Genomic DNA, 24,005 nt, shown 5'->3' on the forward strand with positions numbered 1-24,005 from the left:
GGAGGAGCAGAAGGAGTGGTGGTACAAGCGTAGGCCGGACTTTGAGTTGGTGTGTGTACATCTAACTCCTTCGAGGATCAGTTTTAGACCTTGATAGTGAAGAAATTTTGTCTGGTTTTCATTTTTTGAAAGGCCTGTTTGGGCTGCAGTTAACCTTTTGTAACAGCAAGCCCGTCGTCACATATCTTTCCAAATTCTGAAGTGAGGTTAGCATCCAACAATTTTTGTAACTTCCTGAAACTGACAAACCATCAGTCATGCCTGATTTACCCCACAGCAGGCCACATGAAAGCAGGGAGGTAGGCAGCGTCTGAACTTCTCTCCCAAGCTCACAACTTCCTTCCCTTTCTGTGTGTGAGCGCAACATCATGAGGGCCTTTAAGGAGAGAGTGGACCTTTGTCAAACCCTCTCCTGTGGCACACTCACAGCTAAATGAAGCAGCCTTCGTTAAGGCATGCAGTAGCAACAAGGTTTTGGAAACATACCAGTCTTTACAAGTGAACACGTCCACCGTTCTGACGACGTTAAATGTCCTGGTTTGAGCAGTTCGTGTTTGTACGAAGTCATGATCAGAATCAGCATCAGAAATACTTCATTGATCCCTGTGGGAAACTGGGTGTTGAACACAACACTGCGTTGCATGCGGTCAGCACTCGCTGTTCCAGGGTTTTATAACCCACCTCCACTTTCCTCCCTGTGGACGCACAAACCGATCGGAGGTGGGTGAGGATGGGCCGTGGGGGTGGTTTGAGAAAGGGCCAGTGTATGAAAGTGGGTGCCATTAGCCCCTTTTGAACTACTATTCGGTGAGACTGCAATTACCTAGGACATAGAGCTCTTAGAGAAAGATCGGGGGGGAAATGGGATGCAGTTACAGCGAGGCCATGATGGCAGGCTTTTCACCCTGACTTGAAATATGGCTGTTGGAAACAAGAATAAATACTCATGCCTTTAGATATAGTTGGACAAACATTGCACAAACCAGTTTGTTTCAAGGATGCTGGCGTCTCTGGGGCATCAGTATCCTGTGTATGTGCTCATATATATTCAGACAGTAATAATAATTAAACGAAACAAACAGGCAGATATACATAATGTATCTCATCATGATGGCTGTTCCTGTATGCACATGTGCACACGCCTACTGCAGCCTGATAACCAACACAGGAGATGTTTATGTGTGGCTGTTTGGGGCGGGGGGGGTCTGTCACAATGTCAACAGGTCGAGTGTCGTCTCCTTCATTAACACCCACTAACATCCATCTCATCTCCTGCTCTGAGACTCCGGCATGGCCCCTCCCTCACTCCCCCTCCTTCTGTCTGTCTGTGTCTCACCTTCATTTTGACCTGAGAGGAGATGAGCTCAGGGTGTGTCTGCCTGCTGGTAAGTGTCAGTCTGTGGTTTGGACCTGGGGAGGGGGGGTTTATGAGGGATCCTGTGTCAGCGGCTGCTGCTGGTTTTACTGGGCTACTGTGTGGAAGCCCTGATTCCAGCTGTGGAGATTTTCATGCTTTGAAATTGAACTGCGAAGGATCGTGTGTTCATTTGTTTGTTTTTTTAAAACACGTGTTCCTTCTTTATCACTTTATGAAGATCATTTTGGGAACGGAGGGGCTGGCATGTTTGCAGCCTTTAAGACAATAAGACAGGCCTTTATTGGTCCCACATTGGGGAAATTCTCCAAAAAAAAAAAAAAATTGTCTGTTCTTACAGTCATTTGCTCCTAAATTTTCCAAACACAAATTTGTTCATTTGTATGCATGAAAGTTTCTAAAAGATTTTTAGAAAAGCAGAAGCACATATGCATTGATACAGCATTCAGTTCAATCAAAAATACAAAAATACAGGATGAAATCCACCACAGCTGGAGTGGATAGGAGTTACTATAAATTATAAAATTGTTCTATTCACCGTTTCATCTTTATTTTGCGTATCTTGTCATTTAGAAATGGCACTCAGGGCTTGTTTGATGGGAAGTGGCTCAGGAGTAATAACAGACACATGGACTTGTGAGCTTGATGAGCTAACTGGGTTGCCTCTTTGCTGCTTTCAGTCCAACAGCAGCAGCAATGGTCCGGGCGGGTACAGCCAGCCGGGTCGCCACTCGGTGTCCGTCGAGGTTCAGATGCAGAGGCAGCGACAGGAGGAGCGAGACTCGTTCGCCCAGGCACAGCGGCAGTACAGCTCCCTGCCACGGTAAGAGTGAAGTGTGTGTGACAAGCCTGATGTGGTGGTGTGTTTTCTGTTTGTTTCTGTCTGTCTGACTGATCAATATGTGCTCAGAGTGAGTGTGTGTGTGTGTCTGTTAGTACATGTTGAATCTCATCTTGTCTGTGTCCAGTGTTTGTCTCTAATGCAGCTCTAGACATGAAGTGTGTGTTTAACATCATGCACGCTTGTCTGATTATGTCAGATTCATTTTAACAACCTTATGACAGCAATGATAGCAGATTATATATATGTAACATCTGAGTAAGAAAATGGGTCTTAGCTGGTCAGTTTCAGACCACATACCTACGTGCAAGCGCACACACACATACACACACACACACACACACACACACAGGGTGGACAGATCATGTTACCCTCTCACACAGATCTGACATGACTGCTTTCCTCTTCCTTAATGTAATTCCCTTTGATCTGCATGACATGACTGCCTGTTGTTCCAGGAAATGTGTGTGTGTGTGTGTGATGAGATGTAGCGGGCACAGAAAGTGATTTACTGTACACTTGGGAACATTTTTCTTCATTTGAAAAGTCAGTATTTTAGATTTGCTTTTTGTGTGTGGGATTTTGTACTTCATTTCAACAGTTTAAGAGATTTTATACATTTATGATTTTTATTGTGACCTGCCAAACAAGATGTCTGTAAGTATGAATAAGGTCGATCAAATGTTTTTTCTCCGAGGGCTTTACAGTGTATACAACACTGAGTATCCTCAGACCCTCGATTGGATGTTCAAAGTCATGTAAAGTTTCAGAATCTCATGCTGGTTTATTTTGAGAAGAAGCCACAGGGTTGGAAGCATTGCTTGGATAACACTGAGGCACATTGGTCTTCCTCAGGGTTGGGAAGAAGATTTTAAAAGCCTCAAATTCAGATATTCAGATAAAACTGTAAAAATTCTAAAACGGTCAGGAAGAACATGTACGTGTGAAGTCAGTTCAGGGACGAGCTGTCTAGGAGGAAACATTATTCAAAGTTATGATTACGTTTCCCTAAGCAGCAACCGTCAAACACCCTGCAAGGTCAAACCAAGCAGACTTGTCCCGGTGCAGACCGCCAGCTTGCACTTAGCATACATATACAACATTAAATACATTATCTTCTATTACTTGGCAGTCGTATACTAATCCACTGTTATCGACATAAATCCCTTCCTTGATAAATATTGCAGGCAGCTTTACTGAAAGATTAATGAACTAGCGTCTCGCTCCAGCGCTCTGAGGCAACATCCTGTGGCCACGTCCCTTCACTTTTCCACTAATTCCATTAAGAAACTGTTCTGTTTGGATAAACCCTGCTGTAGTATCTTGAGAACACTAACTATTGTTTGACTTAGCACATACCATCGTGTAAAGTCAGAGGCTGAGACAGAGTAAATATGGCGTTTAGGAGATCACAGCCTTGATGGGATTCATATGGGCTCGAGGTGGTCCCGGAGGGCGAAATTCTTCATGACTGGATTGTGAGTGGAGACGTGATTAATGGTGGTAGCGTTCCTTAAAAAACAGCTTTTATTTTAGATAAAGGTCAGTTCCCTTCTGGGCGAGACCCTTTCCTAAACATGGAGCTGTGAGTGAAAATAAACTGCCGCCATTTGAAACGATGACGGCGGACGAAGGGCCCTCGTACTCACCACCGCCGAACGCCATTGATCTCAGATCAGAGTAGTGCTGTTATGGGAGACCAAAGGCTACAACAGCTGCAGCAGGCATTTAGTCTCACCAGTGTGTGTGTTTGCATGCATGCATGCATGTGTGTGTGTCACAACCACATGTCTATCTGTCCTGCACTACAACCTGCCACAACGGCTCCCTTTTTTCCCCTCTCAGTCACCTTTCCCCTGTTCTTTTTTTATCATCTGTCATGCTTCACAGCGTTCATGCACAGAATACGTAACAGCATACATCTTTCTGTTATTTACCACATATGTAGATGCCCCCTCCTGGCACGGCATCAGACAGAGAGAGCGATCTGGTTTGCATTTCTCAGCGGGGAGGCAGACCAGCTTTGGCCTCTTTGTCAACATATGAAATGAAATCAGATGCTGGGGACGCCTGTCGCTGAAAATTGGAATCACTCAGCCGTGTGCAAGAATAAACCTGGGCTATATTCCCCTATCTCACCGATCAAGAGCGTATCCATTCCCAATTGCATTCAATCTCTTGAATAAAAACAAAGGTCTTTTCTATTCTCATTAAGGATTTTTCTCTCTCTTTCCTCCTCAAATCCAAACACAGGAATAATACGATTTCTTCACAGCTGGTTGATAAACCTGCTAATTATGCATGGCTCCAAGTCAAAAGCCCATTGATGTATTTGTGTGTCATCTTCTTCTCTCCCTCTCCCTCTGCTGTGGTTTTGCCTTGCCCTCGAGATAAATGGGAGGGCTTGGGACACTCATGCATATCATATGGGCTCACGTCCAAGCAAAGGCAGGGCTGCCACAAAGAGGCTAACCAAAGAAAAATGAGAGGTGATGTCACACATCTGGAAAAGGGCAAGGCAAGCCCCCACCAGAAGCATGACATGTAGTCCTGCCTTTACAACACTCATGTCAGGTGCCAAATATCAGCCTGGGCAAACCCAGTGTGGACAAGATGGTCGCCTCAGTTCACGAAAGGTCTGCTGTTACCTCATGTCAGATCCGATGGTTGTTTCTGTCTGTCTTGAAATTGGCCTAATGGGCTGGAAGGGGGCTTTGACATGGTTATGTATCCCTGTATGTTGTTACAGTGGGCTGGTTCTGGCCCAGAGGCAGTTTGTGAGGCTGTAATGGTGCCTCATTTTCAGTGAATGTGATGTCTTGGCTACCGTTCAACTGACAGTATAATTAGGTTTTCACAAAGCATACAAATACAAGCTTATGCCTTTTGTATCATGAATTTCTCAACATCACAAATCGGTCATATAAAAAGGCCCTCAATTGTAAACTTAAATCATATTCCAATTGAATATTTATGTACATAAATGCTTATAGTGCACGAAAGGAACTGCTAGACACTAATGCATTGTGACTTTCCAAGTTGCAGATTTGTGAGCTTAAAATGTCAAGAAATACAGGAGTAGGATAAAACCCACAGCTAACTCAGTGCTAACTTCAGGTTTATGTGTAAGGACTCACATGAAAACAGTCAAAGAACATCTCACATTTTTCTCTCCCGTTTCCTCTCCTCACACTAGGCAACCCAGGAAGAACCCCAGCTCCATCTCCCAGGATTCGTGGGACAAAGCTTACCCACCTGGTGAGGGTTTCCAGACAGCAAAGGACAACCCCAGGTACTCCAGCTACCAGGGCTCCAGAAACGGCTATCCGGGCAGCGGTGGGGTCAATGCCCGAGTCCTTCTGGAGGCTCAGGAGCTCCTGAGGCAGGAGCAGAGGCGGCGAGACCAGGAAGCCAAAGGGAAGTTAATGCATGACAGCACTGGTAACAGCAGCTATGAAGGGTACTCCACAGCACACCTGAAAGACCCAGCCTCCCCCAAGGGTCCGTACCGCCAAGATGTGCCACCTTCGCCTTCGCAGTTAGCGAGACTCAATAGATTAGGGTCGGAGAAAGGAAGACTTTTTTATTCCTGAGGATTATTGTTGGACTGATGGATGAAGAGCTGAGCAGAGAACTTGTGGATCAGGAGCAAAGGGGAATACCTTAAAGGAACAGCAAAAGTGGACGCTGCAAATCTTGACAAAGGGACAACCTAGAGGTCTTATAGCTTAGCGATGATCTTAGAGGTAAACAGTTGTGAAGTATACTCAGTATGTGGGTGTTGATGTTCAATCCCTCGCTGTGCCGATGACCTATACCAGTAGTCAGTCCCTCCTACAGACGCTCAGTGCCTTCTCTGCATTCACAAACACGATGCTTGTTCACAGTCGTCCAGGACTCTGATTCATCGAGATCTGGCACCGTCATGTACTGACAATCAAATGGGCAGACAGGCAAGTGAGTGGGCGTGCTTTTGAGCCCACGGGGAGGCGTAAGATTCTGTGTGTGGGCATGTGACAAGGTACATGTTTCACGAGTGTGCGTGTCGTGGCTCTACCAAGTGTCCTGTGGGTGACTCTGCCCATCGGTCACAAGACACCCCTCCATTCATTCGACCGTTCACCGATGCTGCCGGCATCGCTCGCCATTGTTTTCTCTACTTTCAGTGTTTTCTCCTCAGCGATCGAGCTCTCTCAGTTGACTACTCCCCAGGGAGCAGATAAAACAAGGCAAAGTGTATGAAAGAAGCAGGGCACAGTGTGTGTGTTATTAATAAAAAAAAGCCCCCCTCATAAATGATTCATATTGTGTGCTATCTCCGTGGAGGAGACCCAGGCAGAGAGGGTAGACAGCTCTGATCCTCTGCCTGGCCCCCCCCTGCACTGCTCTGGGCTTGTTTCCCTGGCCCGCCTGCCTGTCTGTCTGGAGCTCTGGCTTCCATCCGCCTCTCGTTGTTCTTGTCGCCTCTCTGTTCATTACCTTCCTTTCTTCTACCTCAACACCCCCCACCTTTATCATCCTCTCCTCTCCGCTCCCCTCCTCACTCATCTCCCACCTTCCTCTCATCTCACCCCTCCCTTTCCCCTTGCTCTTCCTCCTGCTACCCACTACCACACCTCCTCCTCCTCCTCCTCCTCCTCCTCCTTGTCTCCCGAGTCAGGCTCTGCACTGAATTTTTCATCACAAGCCACCTGCTGCCTGCCAGAGCCAAAGAACACTGCCACCAGAGGCACCGACAGAGGGCCCGGCTTCTGACATAAAGCGAGGAATAAAAGCAAAGAAAAGAGTCAGAATAAAGATGGGTAGGGAGACAATGAGCCTCCCAGTGTGAGATTAACTGCAGCTTTTCTCCCGTTTTTAACAAAAGGCAAAATTGTCCTCAAGAGTTAATTGCTTCCAATTTGCTGTAATTGCTTTCTGTATTTTTTATTTTATTTTATTTTTTACCTTTTTATGCTGACACTCATCTCCAGAATTTTTGGAAATGTTTATCGTGAACCGCTTTCTTCCAAAGAGAGAGTTTTTATACGGACTCCTTAAAGGCCTGCTCACACTAGAAAGCAGCACCGCAAAGTTCACATGCTTGTCCTCACAGGAAAGGCAGTGCAAGAAAACTGGTGACGTACTCACAGGGTTACTGAGCCAGCCGGAGCAAATGCTAGCGTTTGGTCTCCATCCGGGTCACAGTCTCCGGTTATTTGTGCTGTCTTCCCCTGTTTTAATGCCTCTTTTGTGGAAAGCTCAGCTCAACCAGATAGCTATGATGGCTTCCTCCATTTTGTTACTGCATAGCGCTGTCAAGACAGATTGCCATTGGTCAAATTTGTCTCCACAAACAAATCCACTGGCTGCGGTTGATTCCACTGAAATGAATTTATTTGGCTGACTTTTCAAATACTCGTGCGGCTGGACCTTAAGTTGGATGGTGTGACTGATAAAAATGTGTGGCTGATGAAATTTCTTTTAAACATATTTGTGATGAGGACCACAAACGAAATTGCCTTTAACTCCACGGTCTTACCTTGTTGTGGAGACAGACTGGGACAGATTAAACCAAAACTAGCTGCGAGACCAGGCACCACTGGAGGTGAAATAAAATAAGAACTCAAACTGGCCCGTTGGCTTGTTCCATTATGACCTGAGAACAGTTTCATTCCAAACTCTGCTGTTTTGACGAACAAAAATCACTGCCACAGCCCTCTGACACCACTCATGTTTGTGACATTGCTGTCTCCGCCTGCATGTGAACTGAGGAGACTGAGCCGAGTTCAGACTTTAAACAAAAGGGAAAATATGAAAAAGTGTGGAAACCGAACAGGCGGTACGTAATTGCCCCTCACTCCTACACGTATGCAGAGAGAAGCTGCGTGGTTTACTTCATTATCTCCTGCTGCTTAATGAAGGTCCTTGCTGGGAAAAATACAAGCTTAGTGGAGGCAATAAAAGATGAACCAAAAAGTAAAAAGATGAAGAAATAAAGGACTTTTCAGTGGCATTATTCCAGTGTCGAAACCTGTACTTTAAAGAAAGGTCCTGTGCTGATCTGTTGTAAGCTAACTAAAATGTCACTTCTGCATTATGTATGTGCATGGGTGTCCCAACACAAACACACTATGGCCCCCCGGCCAGCAGTGCGGGAAGATCCAGGCCGGGGCGGAGCAGAACCAAATGAGACGCGAACTGCACAGGTGAGGGTGGAAGGTTTCTCCCCTCTGAACGGCTTTCAGTAAAGTGTGTGTTTGGTTGTAGCGGCCAGCACTTCCTGCTGTGAACGCTGGTGCGTCTGGACGTGCAGACGAGCACGTTTAGAAGGACGTATGTGACCTGTGCTGTCCGGCGGTCTCGTCACAGGGCTTGATGTCGATAAGTGCCTGAGATAATATCATAGTAATTCACACAGGTAAGGACACCACAGCACGCGACCTGCGGTGTGTTTTTAAACATTTTTAATATCAGCGTATTAAAATGTGTCATTTTGGGGTACTCCTTCCTGAACTTTTTTTTTTTTTTTTAGAGCCAACATCTACAAGCGGTTATCAGTGTATTTGTATCCTGTGTGACATTGCCTTCAACCATGCTGTACCATGATATGTTTTAAAGTATAAAAAGAAATGGAAGCTGATGTGCAATTGTTTTGTTTTGTTTTGTTTTTTTTTTCCATAAAACTTTTACATGATATATTAAGAAATGTATACAGCCACTTTTCCTGTACATATCAAATTTAGAATAAAACGGAAGGCTGTTCCATCCTGTTTACGACCTCGCCCGCCTCTGTCTGTCCCGCCTCGTCTTTCCTCGGCTCTGGCTTTGAGCCGGGATCTAATGAGTCTCTTCAATTAGGCAGGAGGGACTCACTGTTGCTGTCAAATGTCAAATCTGTCAGGTCTGCTGGCTGAGGTCTTCTTCTGAGACTGACAGAGAGGTTGACGAATAGGGAAAAGATAACATACGACGTGAAACATCATTAGTTCCTGTGGGGAAATCTCACAGCAGCTGATGTACAAACCAACATTTGGCTTCTCTGAGTCTCCCTGTGCAGGCGATCTGTTGAACACACTGAGGTAATCTCCCTGAGCACCATTGTGTTTCCTGTTATTAACTCAGAGCTCATTCCCATTGTCCCTCACGGGGGATCTTTTCAGCAGCTTTCTGCTACTGTTTTTGTTCTGAAGGTCAAAGGTGACGTCCTAACCAAACACCACTAATGCTGCTTAAGCCAACCGGCCGTGTGTGCTGGAAGAAACTGGCATATGGAAACAGAGGGAAAAGAGATGGAAGCAGAGGGAGTCCCTTTGCCTCATCCTGTGCTTTTATCCTTCACAGCAGTCTGACTTCATGGTGTGTGTGTGTGTGTGTGAGAATCAGATTCAGAGTTGTGTCATCATGCAGACGACAGGAGAGATTTTACTTTTCCTTTTTTAAAAAAAAAAAATAAATAATATTCTTAAATACTCTTACATTTTGAAGCATTTATGGTCATTAACCTTCAGATCATTTCCTTTAAGGTGCACAGAGGAAACTCACACCCACACACACACACACACACACACACTGTGGTTTGCATTAGTGAGGACATTTGGCACTCACAAGCGTAGGATTTACGAGAACACAGGATGCTGTCTCAGCTGTCTGCATTGGTGTTCATCCACTGCTGAAATATGCCACATGCACAGAGCTTACAGGGTTTACTTCAGTTCAGGTGAGGCAGTCGAAACATGTGAGTGTGTGGAGCAAACAGGTGTACCAACAGGCTTCAGCTCTTAGGACTCGTGTTGGAAAATGAACCGAAACTGCTGCTTCAGTCCAAAGAAGTCTTGACTTTGATGGTTTCTTCCGCTTTTTTAGGTCAACTGGGACTTTGTTTGAGATTTCTTCAACACAGCTGTGGCCTCAGTCATAAAAATGTTCTCACATTTATTCCTGAACTTGGACGTGGGATCGTTTCCGACTGTGTGCTCATCTTCGATCCATAAAAGACCTGACGCAGGTTTTAAGAGCCATAAATCTCAAATCAGTTCAAATTGACGGCACGTGTCTTGCGATTTCCACTTGTGACGGTTTAGTCAGGAGAAGAAAAATGAGACGTTGTGGACGAGGAGATCACAGAGGTGGTCGAGGACACTGAAGCCAGGCAGCACGTATCATTTGGTGGACTAAGTGGCGAGTTGACAAACACGCAGCTTGGGAGTGAGTCGCCGCTACTGTGAAGGTCACATCTAGTTTGTCTCCATATTTTTGTCCTTGTCTTCAAGGCCCCGTCCTCAGTTTTTGGCATAAGTAGGGAGTTTGACTGTTGCTCTTATTAAACTTGAGTCCAAATTTGGTGAATTTACTTACTTAATTTAAACTTGCTGATAGGACGTCTGCGTTGTGTGAGGTGAAACTTTGTTCCTATGACACATTACGAATCAGATTCTGAGTCCAGCTCAGCGTAACGAGCCATGACATAATCAGTGTTTACCACATGTTTGGAGTTTTCTCTCTTGGCTCTCCCTTTGACTTACAGAAATGAAATCCTCTACTGTTTGTGATTAAGACTTACTTTAAGGTCTGTGACTTCGCTGAAAGACTCGGTCATTATCTGTTTTGGGAAGGGAAACTCTGATCTTTTCCCGGTGACAGGTGATCCTCCTTGTGTCACCTTCGTCTGGTTCAGTTTTCTGCCAAAAGCTGCACCAATGAGATCCAACAAACATCCGTGAGGGATGAAAATGGCAGCTCAACCTCAATTAAGTCATATGTTGTTTATGGTAAACATCAGGCTGATGTGTCATGGCATAAAAGCTTTCATTGCAGCATTATGCTCAGGTTTTAATAAAAGATTTACAGTCTTCACTGGTGTGGGGGCTGCTGCATGTATGGGGTCCAAAGTCTGCCATTTTAATACTGTTAAATAACAATCCATTAATCAACATATACCTAGAAAGAAGGTAATAAAATTTGAAAATGATTATTTGCATTTAAATGATGCATTAATAATTAAGTTGCCGGCAAATAATTTTAATCTCTCATTCTGTCTTTAAATGACAAACATTTAATTTAAAAATGTAATTGCAAAACTAATTATGAATTATTCGAAATCTACTTGTTATTTTATTTGCTATTAAGTTTTCCTATAGAATTTGATCACACTGCTTTTGTTGTTTCCGTGTCGTTAATTGAAAGACGTGCCTCCAACCCGACGAGCAGCAGCAGGAGCTCTGATTGGCCAGCTGTTATCTTGTGGTGGAGAATTTAATGATCATTTATCTGTATATGTTTTTAATGCATCATTTAAATGCAAATATAATTAATTGATTAATTCACAGTTGCTTTTTAATTATTTGATTTTAACTACTTGCTGAACAAGTCAATTACTTTGTTGGCACACGAGAGATTCTGCACACATTTGTTGTGTAGCTGTTTGAAATGAACCTTTCTGTAATCTAATAAAGTTTTCCTGTGAGATCAGTTAACACCCTGAACGCAGCTCAACAGCCTGAGTAAGCAGCAGCAGCATCCTGCTCTTGGAGCCAGTAAACTTTACCTTCTGTGTTATTCTCCCCTTTAGCAGCGCTGCAGCATTTTAATGTGCTCCACATCACCCCGGAGCAACGTCACGGATCATTTCAGCCTCAGCCCTTTCTGTCAACGGAGGCCCACAACAAGAAGCTGCTAAACCTTTTATTTTACAGCCACTGCCGCCATCCGTGCACCGTGTCGCCATTAACGCAGCCTATTATTTTGTTTAATGTCATGCTCACCTCGCACAGGGGCGGTTTAGCCTTACTGAGGGGTCGGATCAGCGCCTGTTCGGAGGTGACACCTGTTTCTGCTCACTTAGTGTTGTTTTTTTCGGCGCGAGTTCACAGTATGACAACATCCCTCTGGAATTTGGGGAGGAAGCGGGAGAAGTTGCAAAAGCGGGGGAAGACATGGGACCGTAAATCATGATGGTAGACAAAAGAAACTAACTGAGGAAGTTCTCCGGATTTAACCTCCTCTCCACTTGTTGGACATCTGGAAAGAACTTTTTTTTACTATAGCATCATGACGGTTTGACCTCCTCAAAGCCACACAGAGTCAACAATCTCATGAACACATGTTGTTGACATATAGCATATGGTGAATGTTTGTCCATGAGCCTTTTTTGCTGTAAACGGGCAGATTTAGTTCCCGTGCAGCTCTTGTACTGAGATGAGGTCCTGCTGGCAGTGCACTCAGTAGCTGCTGAACACTTATTGATTCAAATGTGCAAATGAGTCACATTCCATTCGTTATGAACCTTAGCTTCCAAAAAGTTCTTTCCTCAGATTCTTTGGCACCATTTGGTGATTATATTTAGTATGTTTTAGCAGTTTTTCATCAAGGGGTTGTTGTTTGCTGATTTCAAAGCGTTATCGTTCAAGAAGGTCTAACTTTGATTTTCTTTGGAAAATTCACTTTGGGGGGACTTTGGTGTATTGGTAGCATGAAATACAAACGGAACACAGAAGAGAAGTTAAGAGCTCAAAAGAAACATTAATATACGAATAAACTCCCTGAATCTGCACACACAGACACAGGCCTCCATCACCAGCACAAAAATGGAAAGATGACTTCTCAGTGCCCCAAACCTTACGAGCACTGACTCCGGCAGGATTCTGTCCAACTTCCCTCTGCCAAATGCTCCATGAAATGACTCTAACACGCCCTGCTCTCCTCTGCTTAGCCCCACTTAGCCATGAAACCCTCTTCCTGGATTTCATGCCTCCCTCTCGGATCCTGACACTGAGCTGTCTGATGCTGGCAGGTTCCCCACTCGGCCTCCGAGAGGCTGAATGCTTCGTCTTCGTGGTGTCCTGGAAGAAATGTGATCTGATCTGAGAGGACTGATAGAAAATGTGAGCCAGATAAACGTTATGCTCTCGGTTAAAGGACTGCCACAGCTCACAGACTTACTCGGAGGTGTTGGACAGCATTTGATGGACGCAGAGCTACCAAGGCCTTGCCCATGCGTATACGGATATTTTAGCAAAACAAACATTTCTGGCCTCTCGTTCACATGCAAACAGTGCAGAACCTGCTAATCGGTCTGGAGAACGAGGAAGTCACAACAACAACACAGCAGTAAACATTTAGTTTTGCTCTTTAAAAGTTAACAATCTAGCAGTTTTCTATCAGATTTTGGATCATTGTTTTTAAATACAGTAATCTTCTTCTTCTCTGGTGTTTGGCATATTGTTGATGCAGACTTTATTGCCACCTGTTGGTCTGTCATGCTTGTTTGAGTGCTTGGAATCATTTTTGTGTTGTCATTCATACGGGGGTGCAGTGGTTAGCCCTGTTGCCTCGCAGCAAGAGGGTTCCAGGTTCGAATCCCAGTCTGGGTCCTTCTGTGTGGAGTTTGAATGTTCTCCCTGTGCCTGCGTGGGTTTTCTCCAGGACTTCCTCTCACAATCCTAAAAACATGTACATTAGGTTAACTGGCTGATATTGATATTTTGATAAATCAAAGTTGTGTGGATGTTTTTTTGTTTCTTTCTTTTTTTGATGAAAGGGGAGGGAAGTTGAAGTTAAGAAAAATATCTGTGTACGTGTGGACAAGACTTTCCAGATGTCCTGGAAGTTTTTTTCAACACTTCTGGTGTGAGTGCGTTTTGGGTTTCTGCCAGCAGCCAAACTCTGTGTGTTTGTTGTGGCAAATGTACAGCAAAGTCTTCCATGCACTGAGGATAAGTTGGATTAATATTGTTTTGTCAGTTACTAATGAAGAGTGGCAAAGCAGCTATGAAAATGTTGCAGATCATTACATAAAAAACAAACACGGCTCATGAGGAAAGTGTGCTGAACAGAACCAAAGGCTGCTGTTTAATGACTCTCACATGTTTCTTACAAAACTTTACACATCAAATAACGCTGCAGAATGAATGAAGTTAAAACTTTGCGGTTACATCAGCAGAATAACGAAGCAGGTTTCTTTCACCTTTTGGTTGGTGTGGTTGGGGGTTTGTCCCTGGACGGATCCACCTGCTGTCCCAATCATCCAATTAAGACACACCAGGTCTGATGTGCTGCGTTGAACCCATGAAGACCTGCATGCAGTGTGAGTCAAAACCGATCCTCGCACCGGTTCTCCCCCAAAAATGGATTTGAATTTTGACATTGTGTATGCAAGTGGCTGAGGTTTGTGGAGACTCACTAAAGCTGCTGGTCTCTGCACATGAAGGAACATTTCCAGTCATTTTTCAAGCCCACACGAGGTGAGTGTTTCTTATTTAAAAGTCAGATTTTGGATGGAGTTTCAATGCGGTTTCATGTGTTTTTAACACTGAGGTGTAGTTTGTAGCTTGTGTGAAGGTGAGTCCAGGTTTTCTGGATTCCAATTCAAACGCTGTATGAAAATCTCAGTTAAAGGAGGTTCACATGTGCTGCACTGGATGTGTTCAGTCTTGATAGTGAGGTTGCTGGTTCAGGCTTGTGGAAAGGATGACGCTGCAGCTTTGCAGTTACACCACCTGAATGATGATTGTGCTGAATGATGAGGACAACAAATGACCGGTTATTTGTCTTGGTGGAAACTGTGTGGAGAAATTGTTGAGATGTGAGAGTTTCTCTGTACCTTTCAGCAAAAGACGACCCAGCATTTCCAACTGTTCACATGTCGCTTCACTTTCTGTTCGCATTACCGATTTGGCCTCAACACTTCCGGGTTGCCTGAGTGCTCGAGGTTTACTCCTGTGTGAGGTGGGAAATACAAAATGCTCAGCTGAATCTGATTGGTTTGTGGTTTAGAGATCTGTTATCTGAGAATTGTTTTCACTATTGATTAACTGGTTAGCTCTTTGATCCATAAAATGTCAGCAAAATGTTCAAAATGTTGTTCACAAATGTTTTGTCCTCAGCCTAAACATAGTCAGTTTGTTTGAGAGGCTGAAAAGCAGAGATTTTGGACATTTTTTTTTTTTACAAAAATATCAAAATGATAGAAAAATAGCTGAGGATTGCTTGACTAATTGTTTGAGCTTTTTTTACGTACCGTTGCGCCACTTTGTGCGTCTGACTTTGTTTGTTTTTGTTTTTGATCGCTTGCTAGTTCGAACGGTTTCTGTCTGCAGGTTCCTCAGCGTGTTTGCAGTCATGAGTGTGAGGAGCTCACAGAGCTGCTCGGGTGGAGACACCTCCAGCTGATACTGGGGCTCCACCCTGGTTGACTGACGGCTCCATCTTCCTCTGCTCAGGTGACCTCTTGGTCCTCTGTGCTCCTGCAGGTTTTACTGAATCCGGCTTCTCCTGCTGTTTTCTGTCCCAATTTTCACCGTCCGGGAAAGTGGAAGAAAAATATGGCAAATAAAGGAAATGACCTCAGGGTCCAAGCCGCACTTTTATTGCATGTGGCGTACGCTGGAACCAGATGTTGTGAGATCACAGGGCAGGGGAGACAGGTGAATGAAGGGGAAAGTACCACCACCTGTGGAGGGAGGCGCCGCTGCAGGTGACCATCTGGTGGAGGTGCTGAAAGTAATGACCATATGCATATAAGCTCTGAGTGTGTTTGTGTGTGTGTGTGCATTGTGGGAAGATTCATTGCCTGTTTTCTGGTTTGTACATCAAAGAGCTACAGCTAATTAAAGGACAAATCTGCTGTTTTATTTTCTTATTGTCAGCTGAGCCCATGAAACGATCAGCATTGCTTCACTTCGTGTCTCAGTAATGACTTTCGTACGCTGTGTAAATTTCCTTCACTCCTGCTCAAAATGTAAACCAGCAGGAACGACTTACAACAGTCTAATAAGGTCACAAATATGCTTTAAAAACAGCCGAGCACTGGGGCATACTGCGTTTGTTGGGGACTATTTTCAGCAGCGGATTAATATGCATTTGGTGCTCTGCTGAGTTCGTGCAGCAGCAGGTTGGAGAATATGTCTGGTTTCATGTAAATGAAGGCACATTTCAGGATAGGAGTGTCTGACTGGTGTCAACAATGAGTTTGAAAGCACACACGTGAGTTTAAGAGATTAAAGTGGAAGCTAATTATGCTGTAAAATGAAACATAATTTTCTGTATCTGATATTTCAGGCTAAATCTAGATTACTGATGCTTGTCCTTGCATTTGCCCGTTTAGTGTTGGATGGGATAACTACGTGTAGAGGAGAAAATGGGATATCTGGCTGTGTGAAGTGATTTTTATTTTTTCAGATTTCTTTTATGGTGGAATAACAATTCATCTGAGGTGGAAAAATGGTTTTCAGTTGCAATATGTGAAGCTTGACTTTGTTTTGTTTCCTCTTTGAGCAAGTCATCAGTTGATCTTCATTATTTGTGAACAAATCCGTTTGTTCAAATGGCTGAGATGTGTCGACGGTGTGTGGGAGAGTATTTCTGAATGCAAATGTTTTTGAAGCGAACAGCTGAATATGTTCAAACATTTGTGTCCAGCACTGACGCGCTTCTCTCAGTTTGCACAGATGCTCTTATTTCTGCCCACCTGCTGATTTGAGGTGCTGATAAACTGCTTGGTGATTCATCTCTTTTTCGCCAACCTGCTTCTGTTCATCCCAGCCTTTATTACCTGGTGAGGAGACAGGGAACGTCTTTATCCTGTTTGAAGTATAATGTCAGGAGCCGCAGTGCGACACTCTCCCTCAGCCTCCGCTCACTTTTTCGAGCCAGTTCATTCACCTGATAGACTCGTGGATCAACTGCGAGCATGAGTGTGATTAATTCAGAGCCACCGGACGAGGTGTCATCCTCTCGCTTTGTCCCATCCGTCATCCGGTGCTCGTGGATGTTAATCACCTCTCGCGTCCACTTTGGTTCAGGAGCCACACGGAGGCCCAATCAGAACCTGAGCAGCCGGTTCTGCTTCCTTTGTGTCACTGACAATGAGATGTGTAGATGTTGCAGAGGGCGGATAGGGAGTGAGTTCTGTGATGGTGCCAGTAAGGATGAAGATTAATGACACTGCCAGGTCTGTGTCTCCTGCTTAATACTGCTTATTCATCACTGTCGCTGCGAGCCGATGGCCCCGCGCTCACAAACACACACACAAAATGAGCTAAACACTCGCATAATACCACACACACACGTACTTCAGAGCCAGAATGAGAGATTATTTTTCTCTGCTTCATATTTGCCACCTACAGTTTATGCACACGTGTGTGTGTGTGTGTGTTTTGGAACAACCTGACATGTGAAGGCCCAGGCGTGTGTGCTCATGAAAGTGTTTCTTCTCGTTGCAGTGATCTGGGTTTATGCAGATTTGCATACAATTCCACAAAACAAGCTTATCACAGGGACTTGTGGAGCACGTGTAAACATCTTTTATGTGATTTGAATGTGCAGTGCACAACCGCATGCCTCACAGGAGAGATGAAAGAAGCCTACAAATGAAGGGAAAGAAGCGACTGAGGGAAAAATAAGGGACCTCTGGCCTTCTGCTGTGTGAATGAAAGCCATTTTGTCTTCAGTGTTTCTGCTCTGCTCTCTTTTCCCTCGCTGAGTGTGTGTGTGTGTGTATTGCTCTCTCTGTTGTAGCTTCCACTTTTCTTGCGCGAGCATTTCTCTTCCTAATGGAAAATAAAGACTGGAGAGTGGCTGAGATAGGGGCTCCAAATGAAAAACACGGAGTCAGTGACCTGAGGCCAAGGCCTGCCCATCCAGGCCCCAAAGCCTGAATCAGCCCAGCTCCTCTCTGCTGCCACTGATGGCCACATGGTTCAGAATATAGTTGTTAAAAAGATGTTGGAGAAAGGCGTTGGAGCGTCTCTGAGCTTTTTCATGCTGCATTAATGTTTTTGTATTGAATATGCAATACAAATGCAACCTATGCTTCGGTATCTGACAGGAGCTTTGCAGACACGTCTCTGTATCTCTTTAATTCTCTGTGGGGATCGAGTCTTGTCATTTAATCTTGGGAAAGTAGTTTTAAAGTTTTGCCACCGTTGAAGGATAGGAGCTGAATAAAATTACTGCAGAGCCACTGAGATTTCAATCAATAAAAGTTCACATTTTTTGTAAAAATGTTGTGCTGCCGAGTTGACAGCAAGATCAATTCTGAGTATCCCCAGCAAATCTGCAAACATGTCTCAGGTTGAGAGATGATACCAGCGTGTTGCCTCACTTTTAATGTTTCTTTTTAACTTATTTGCAAAAATCTTTAATGTGCAGTCGAGGGAGGCAAAAAAAGGAAAAATTTAGCTGCAGCTCATCATGTTTTCTGATGAGATCCTCCTGATGAAGGCAGCTTTATATACAGAAACACTGACCTAATTTGATTTATACAGTTTATTTATATTTTCTGCTATACCTAACCACCCCCCCAACATGGCCAGCTTGTCCATCACAGCAACAAATGGCCGAGAGGGTTAGCCTGTGCTTATCCCACGCATTGAGCTTATCTTGGACTGCAGAGACTGAATCACACAAAAAGATAAATAAGGCATTTGGCGCTAGAAAGACTGCGGCTAACGACTCTCCTGCTAACATACATGCTTCTCCTTGTAGCTTTCACAGTCACATACTGTACGCTACGCTTAAGCCACAGCCGAGCTGTCCTGATGTGGTCCCACAGAGGGGAATTGTCCCAAACACTGCAGTCCCGTTCGCAGCTTCAAGCGAAAACTGTCAGGTTTCAGCATGTACAGCGTTGTAGGTATACGGACTCGAACAAAACAGAAAGTCCAAGATTTTACACCTCCTCAACTTTGGGTGCATGTCCAAATGTTCCCAATGTAATGTTATTATAATACAAATCCTTTCAGTTTAAGGTCCAATCACTATTTTTTTCCCCAGAGCTTAAAGTCGTCCTGGTTCTGGCTGGTTTTGCAGGTGTGCATCCTGGTCTTAAACGGGGATGAGATTCTTCGTGTTTGCCGGCCAGTTCAGCCCCGTGGACGTGTTGCACCACCTCCCTCTGCATCCCTTAGCAGTGTGTGCTGTGCTATTTGGGCCTGTCTCCGTGTCTGTAATTCCACAGACATATTTTAGGGAGGAGACGCATAATTTGCATGACGTCTTGTGTAATTGCATTGGATATTATCCTCTTTCACAGGGGCCTTTAAAGGACATTATTTCCAGTTAGCGTATTATTACATATGCAAAACAAACCTCTTATCACACTCATCTCATAAAGACTCTAATTACCATTTAAGGTTAAATTGCAGTCGTGTCGCCCCCATTTGCCCCATTTGCATGCATGTAAATCATAAGGATTTTTTTTTGCAGGGCGTGGTAATAGATTCTTCTTTTTTTTTCATTTAACCCGATGTTAAAGGAGGACTTTAACAAATGAGTGTTCAGTTACTCCCCTCGACCTGCTGTCTGTGCCTTCAGCAGAAACAATTAGGCGTCCTTTGGTCAGACATGATAGTAAAATGGCTAATTACATTGTCTTCTTCTTCTGCCAGCATTCAGCTCGGCCAATTGTTGGACAACAAAATCAGCCATCCAGTTCGCCAAAGCTGTCTTGAGGAAAAAATTTTGTGGGGCTGTTTTAGTGTGTGTGTGTGTGTGTGTGTGTGTGTGTGTGTGTGTGTGTGTGTGTGTATTGGGAGCACAAGTCATCTGTAAAGCTTCTTAATGTAGGTATAAAATACATTTTTCTATGCTGTTTCCTCCTTTCTTTGAATGCCATTTCCCATCTTCAGGCTCACTCTCTCTCTCATGACTGCCAAGCAGGGGATTCCACACTGTGGATTGTGGGAAACAGACTTCAGATGTGTTTTAAATACAGACTGTGCTGTGGTTGGTCCCTTTTAAAGGTTTAATGTTTTTTCTCATGTCTCGCCTAATAAATAAGGCTGCCAGGCACACAGCATCTTGGAAAGTCTTTTGTATTTTCCTTAGATGCAACTCGAATACTTGTAGATGTGATCTTTTTTCCTCAGTTTTGCTCAAATTGCACTTTTGAATGAACCAGAACAAATTGTGCAAATCAAATTATGCTGCTGAAATACTGAGACAAAACTTGAGGAGGACCAGCGGTTGAACGTATGCTTGCTGTAAGCTTCACTAAACAAGATCGATGAAATCCCTCTAAGAGCAGGTCGGCCTTGTGGGAATACATGGAGATTCACTGTGTGCTTCATCTGTTGATTTCGTCACTTGCTGAGTAAGGAAGTGCGATATAAGCACCAATTCTGTGATTTGAGGGTCAAAAGACAGTTTAGGTTAAAACCAGGCAAAACGTGTCTGACAGGTGAAATACACCTCTAGATTATGCATAATCATCATCACACCAGCTTCGGAAGGACTGTAGTTCAGAAACACAATCATTAATATAACTGTACAGGATATTTTAGTTTTTTTGCCTTTCATATCAGTAATGACAACATTGAGGTAATCGCTGAGAACTCGACAGAGGTGAGGGAATCGGACAGGGTTTAACCGAAGGCTCAGGATATTTGGGAGAAAAAGCAACGCTGAACTGCCTGAACATCCATCACAGTTTGCAGATCAAGTTTCTGGTTCGACTTTGCCCTGCTGTACCTGCAATACGCACACACAGTTTTTCAGTGCAAATGGGAGATTATTACTAACATTTTGGATGCACTTGTGTCTCGGGTGGGTTATTTTTCAAATGATTTTATTGGATTTCATATCAGTATATAAACTTCAAAAGCTCAGGTTGTCTGGGTAGAGTCAGCCTTTCCTACTTTAGATGCACGATCACCCACCCAGCAGCTCTATGAGGGAGCAGAGTTGGACTTCATACTGTACAAAACAGACGTCCAACTGACGGGGGTGAGAAGCCTGAGCTTCATGTGCCATAAATTTTCAAACTTGGCTTTGAAATCACCAAAGTGGATTTAAACGAGTTCTTGAGGTTTGGTACACTGATGACCAGATCAAATTCTGCATAAAGCCCACATCTGGACATGCTGTAATAATGAAGGAGGTTTAGATGATTTGTATCCTGCGTTTCACATAAACTTCACATTTTCAACCAGCTGAGTCTGGTTATTTACTCGACATCCAGATCCAGATTTTCATCTGCAAATCACCAAATCAGTGCTGAATGAGACCTCCCACTCGAGTAGAGCATCTCGGTTGCTGCAGTACCAACGGTTTTCTGTAGTGGTGAAGCCTCAGTCCAGTCTGATGGGCTGTTCCAGCTCAAAACCACGTGAGTCCATGTTTTCCTCTGACCTTTCTGCGAGCGCTTTAATGACACGAAGCTCGTACCCTGCTGCGTATGACGCCTTCAGCGAGTGAACGTTTTGCAGTCTTTGACATTTAACCTTTGCTTACATCTGCTCTGGTCTATCGGCTGCCAAATCTGCTGATAACATTGATTTTTGTGCCACATGCGAGCCAGGCGCTTCACTTAGACATCCCTGTGAAAAGATCTCACCTAGCACTTAAAGTTGCTCCCGAACTCTGTGCCTTTCTGTTCTTTGCCAACTGTGCTGGTATGATTAAGTGGAAAGGTAAAAGTGAGGCAGAATCTTGCGTTTTAGCAGGTGAAAGAAAGCGTCAGTCATATCCTACTCATTTTTATGTAAAGAAAGCTATGTGACCTTATCAGAGTGATGTTCCTGCTTTATGGAAGTGTGTTTAAAATCAGATGACAAACTTTTCTGTGTGGGTCTGTGAATGGACAGAAAATAAACAATCCTGGTGTGCAGACGAATCCTGACCAACAAGTTCGTAATCAGTGTGGATCACAGCCCAGTCGGCACCGTACGTTTCCGCACGTTGAAACCGTTAAAGTCAGCTCGGACATGTGAACTGAATATGTTACAGAATATGTTACTTATGTATGTTACATGGTACACACATGGTGATGACGATATGAAACGTAAAAACGCATTCATGGCTTGCAGAAATGTGCAATGCCCACATTGTATTCCACTGACTGTGCTGTGAATGAAGAATTTGAATAAATGATGTTGATGTGTTTCCATGACTGTGTGTCCTGGTGAAGCTGGATAAATTTGAACTGCGAGTAAATAAATGAAATGCGCATTACTGCGTGCCCGACTGTCATCTCTATTGTGCTTCGGGAGTCACGTCTTCTGGGGGAACTCGTGTTCACTTCTGCTCGTATCCCACTTTTTCCTCCCACTTTTGTTATCAGCGAGGCTGTTTGACATGCATTAGATGTTTCTGTCCTTTTACACTCTATCAAAATAAAAGCCCGTCTCATCTGTCCACAAATGCTGCTGTTATGGATATAATCTCGATAGATCTGTCTGCCTCAGTTGCTATGAATTGGAGCAATTTTCTGATCCCCTCGTGCTGAAAGCCTGCAGCATACAGAAGTGTTTTTTTTTCCTTTTAGAAGAAAGTTTGCTAAATTTTCTTGCCACAAACTTTCAACAGACGTATATGGCATGTAAGAGACACACACAACGAGCTTATATGCTTGTTAATGTGGGTGCATGCTAATGCTACAATTCAGAACTCTTATGGAAAGATCAACAACATAATGCACAATTAAGTGAGTATAAAAAAAATAACGTTTGATCTGGGGGACGATGAGGGATTTACACTGACAACTTGAATTTGATCTGATTGATCAAGATTGGCTACAAGGTGCCTCAGACTCACAAACAAGTCAAAAACATCAACTGACAACAGGCACGCAGGACGAACGCTCACTAGAAGTCAACTTAAGGTTTAGTAAATACTTTGGTGGTGGTCATGATTTGAAGAACGCCAATTACTGTTATTAGAAGACAAGATACAAAGCTCAGTGTCAGAGATGTCGGACGTCTTCTTGGTGGCTCTCACGACTCAAGCGGAACACAGGGAACCAGCTTTTGTCGAAATGAACAACACAGTTTTGGTTGTATCTGACATTTTAACTGATGGAGTGTAGAGCAATGCTGTTGGCAAGGATCATAACACATTATTGTTGATCAAATTTCAAACATTTTTGTATTGATTTAATTGCACTCCAGAACATCAAATTTGTAATAAAGTCCAAGTACAATGTGAGCGACCAAAGAGTCCTGTTCCTTCAGCACAGCACCAGTCTCTTGAGATCACAGATGGCTGCTGTGGATCCATCACCTCAGTGTTCTCCATCTTCCTGCCCCTGTGTCGAGCTCGCTCTTATTTCCATTAAATGCTTCGATGGGAGTTACAAGCCACTCAATCTCTTTCTTCCCCTTTGATCGAAGCCGATGGGGGGTGGGGGGGTTATTGTGTTGGGACTCTGGTGAATAGGCTGGACCCCTGAGGGTCAGTTGCAAGCTCACACAGATATTACATCATGTTTACCTAGGAGGGCGAACACACTCATTCACGGCCACATGTGCAAGTGTCCTGCAGGACGACTTTGATCTTGACTGCCTACTGCCCTGATGCTTCCTCCAGGGTCAGGTACAAGTGAAGCTCCCCCAGGGTCAGGTACCAGTGAAGGCCATAACTTCTCACAGATTAAAGCTGCCTCTTTCGCCAGGGGCCAGAAGTGCCATTAGCTGCCCTTTGACTTTTGACCTGTCCCTTGAGAGCTGAAATGAAAAAATAAAACCCCTGTTAACCATCGATGTGGAGGGACAAACAGCAGTATGTCTTTGAAGCACAGGGTGATATAAGAGTACAAGTCAGCGTGAGACTTGTTTCTGTTTTTATCCCTCTCTCCCTGACCACTTCTCGCTGTCAAGGTGATGTTGCCGGGCAACAGCCAAAAGGGAAATAGGATTCAGCATGGCAAGGTCAAGACTGACTGCCTCACATATCTCTCTGTTTCTCGCACACACACGCACACACACACACACACACACACACGCACACACACACACACACACACGCCACTCTGGCAGCGAACCTTGAGCTCGATGCTGCAAATCCCCTGAAATCCTACTTGACTTTTTATTTTCA

The 24,005-nt window shown here is 44.2% G+C and overlaps 2 protein-coding genes across 15 annotated transcripts in view; both read left to right on the plus strand.

Annotated features, from left to right (window-relative positions):
* Positions 1-8,733, plus strand: part of LOC124069359 (partitioning defective 3 homolog) — a 198,408-nt gene extending 189,675 nt beyond the window's left edge. For all 14 annotated transcript variants that reach the window (XM_046408481.1, XM_046408468.1, XM_046408471.1 and 11 more), the window contains 2 exons: positions 2,056-2,198; positions 5,413-8,733. In XM_046408481.1, coding sequence (XP_046264437.1) covers positions 2,056-2,198; positions 5,413-5,809 — 540 coding nt within the window. In that variant the 3' untranslated portion in view covers positions 5,810-8,733. The remainder of the gene's footprint in view (positions 1-2,055; positions 2,199-5,412) is intronic.
* A 5,669-nt stretch (positions 8,734-14,402) lies between these two features.
* The window catches only part of LOC124069980 (neuropilin-1a-like), a 138,832-nt gene continuing 129,229 nt past the window's right edge, over positions 14,403-24,005 (plus strand). Inside the window, exon 1 of the mRNA XM_046409553.1 lies at positions 14,403-14,437. The gene's annotated coding sequence lies outside the window, so the exon portion shown is untranslated. The remainder of the gene's footprint in view (positions 14,438-24,005) is intronic.

This window comes from Scatophagus argus, chromosome 13, assembly GCF_020382885.2.
Source record: "Scatophagus argus isolate fScaArg1 chromosome 13, fScaArg1.pri, whole genome shotgun sequence".
NCBI classification, from domain to species: Eukaryota; Metazoa; Chordata; class Actinopteri; family Scatophagidae; genus Scatophagus; species Scatophagus argus.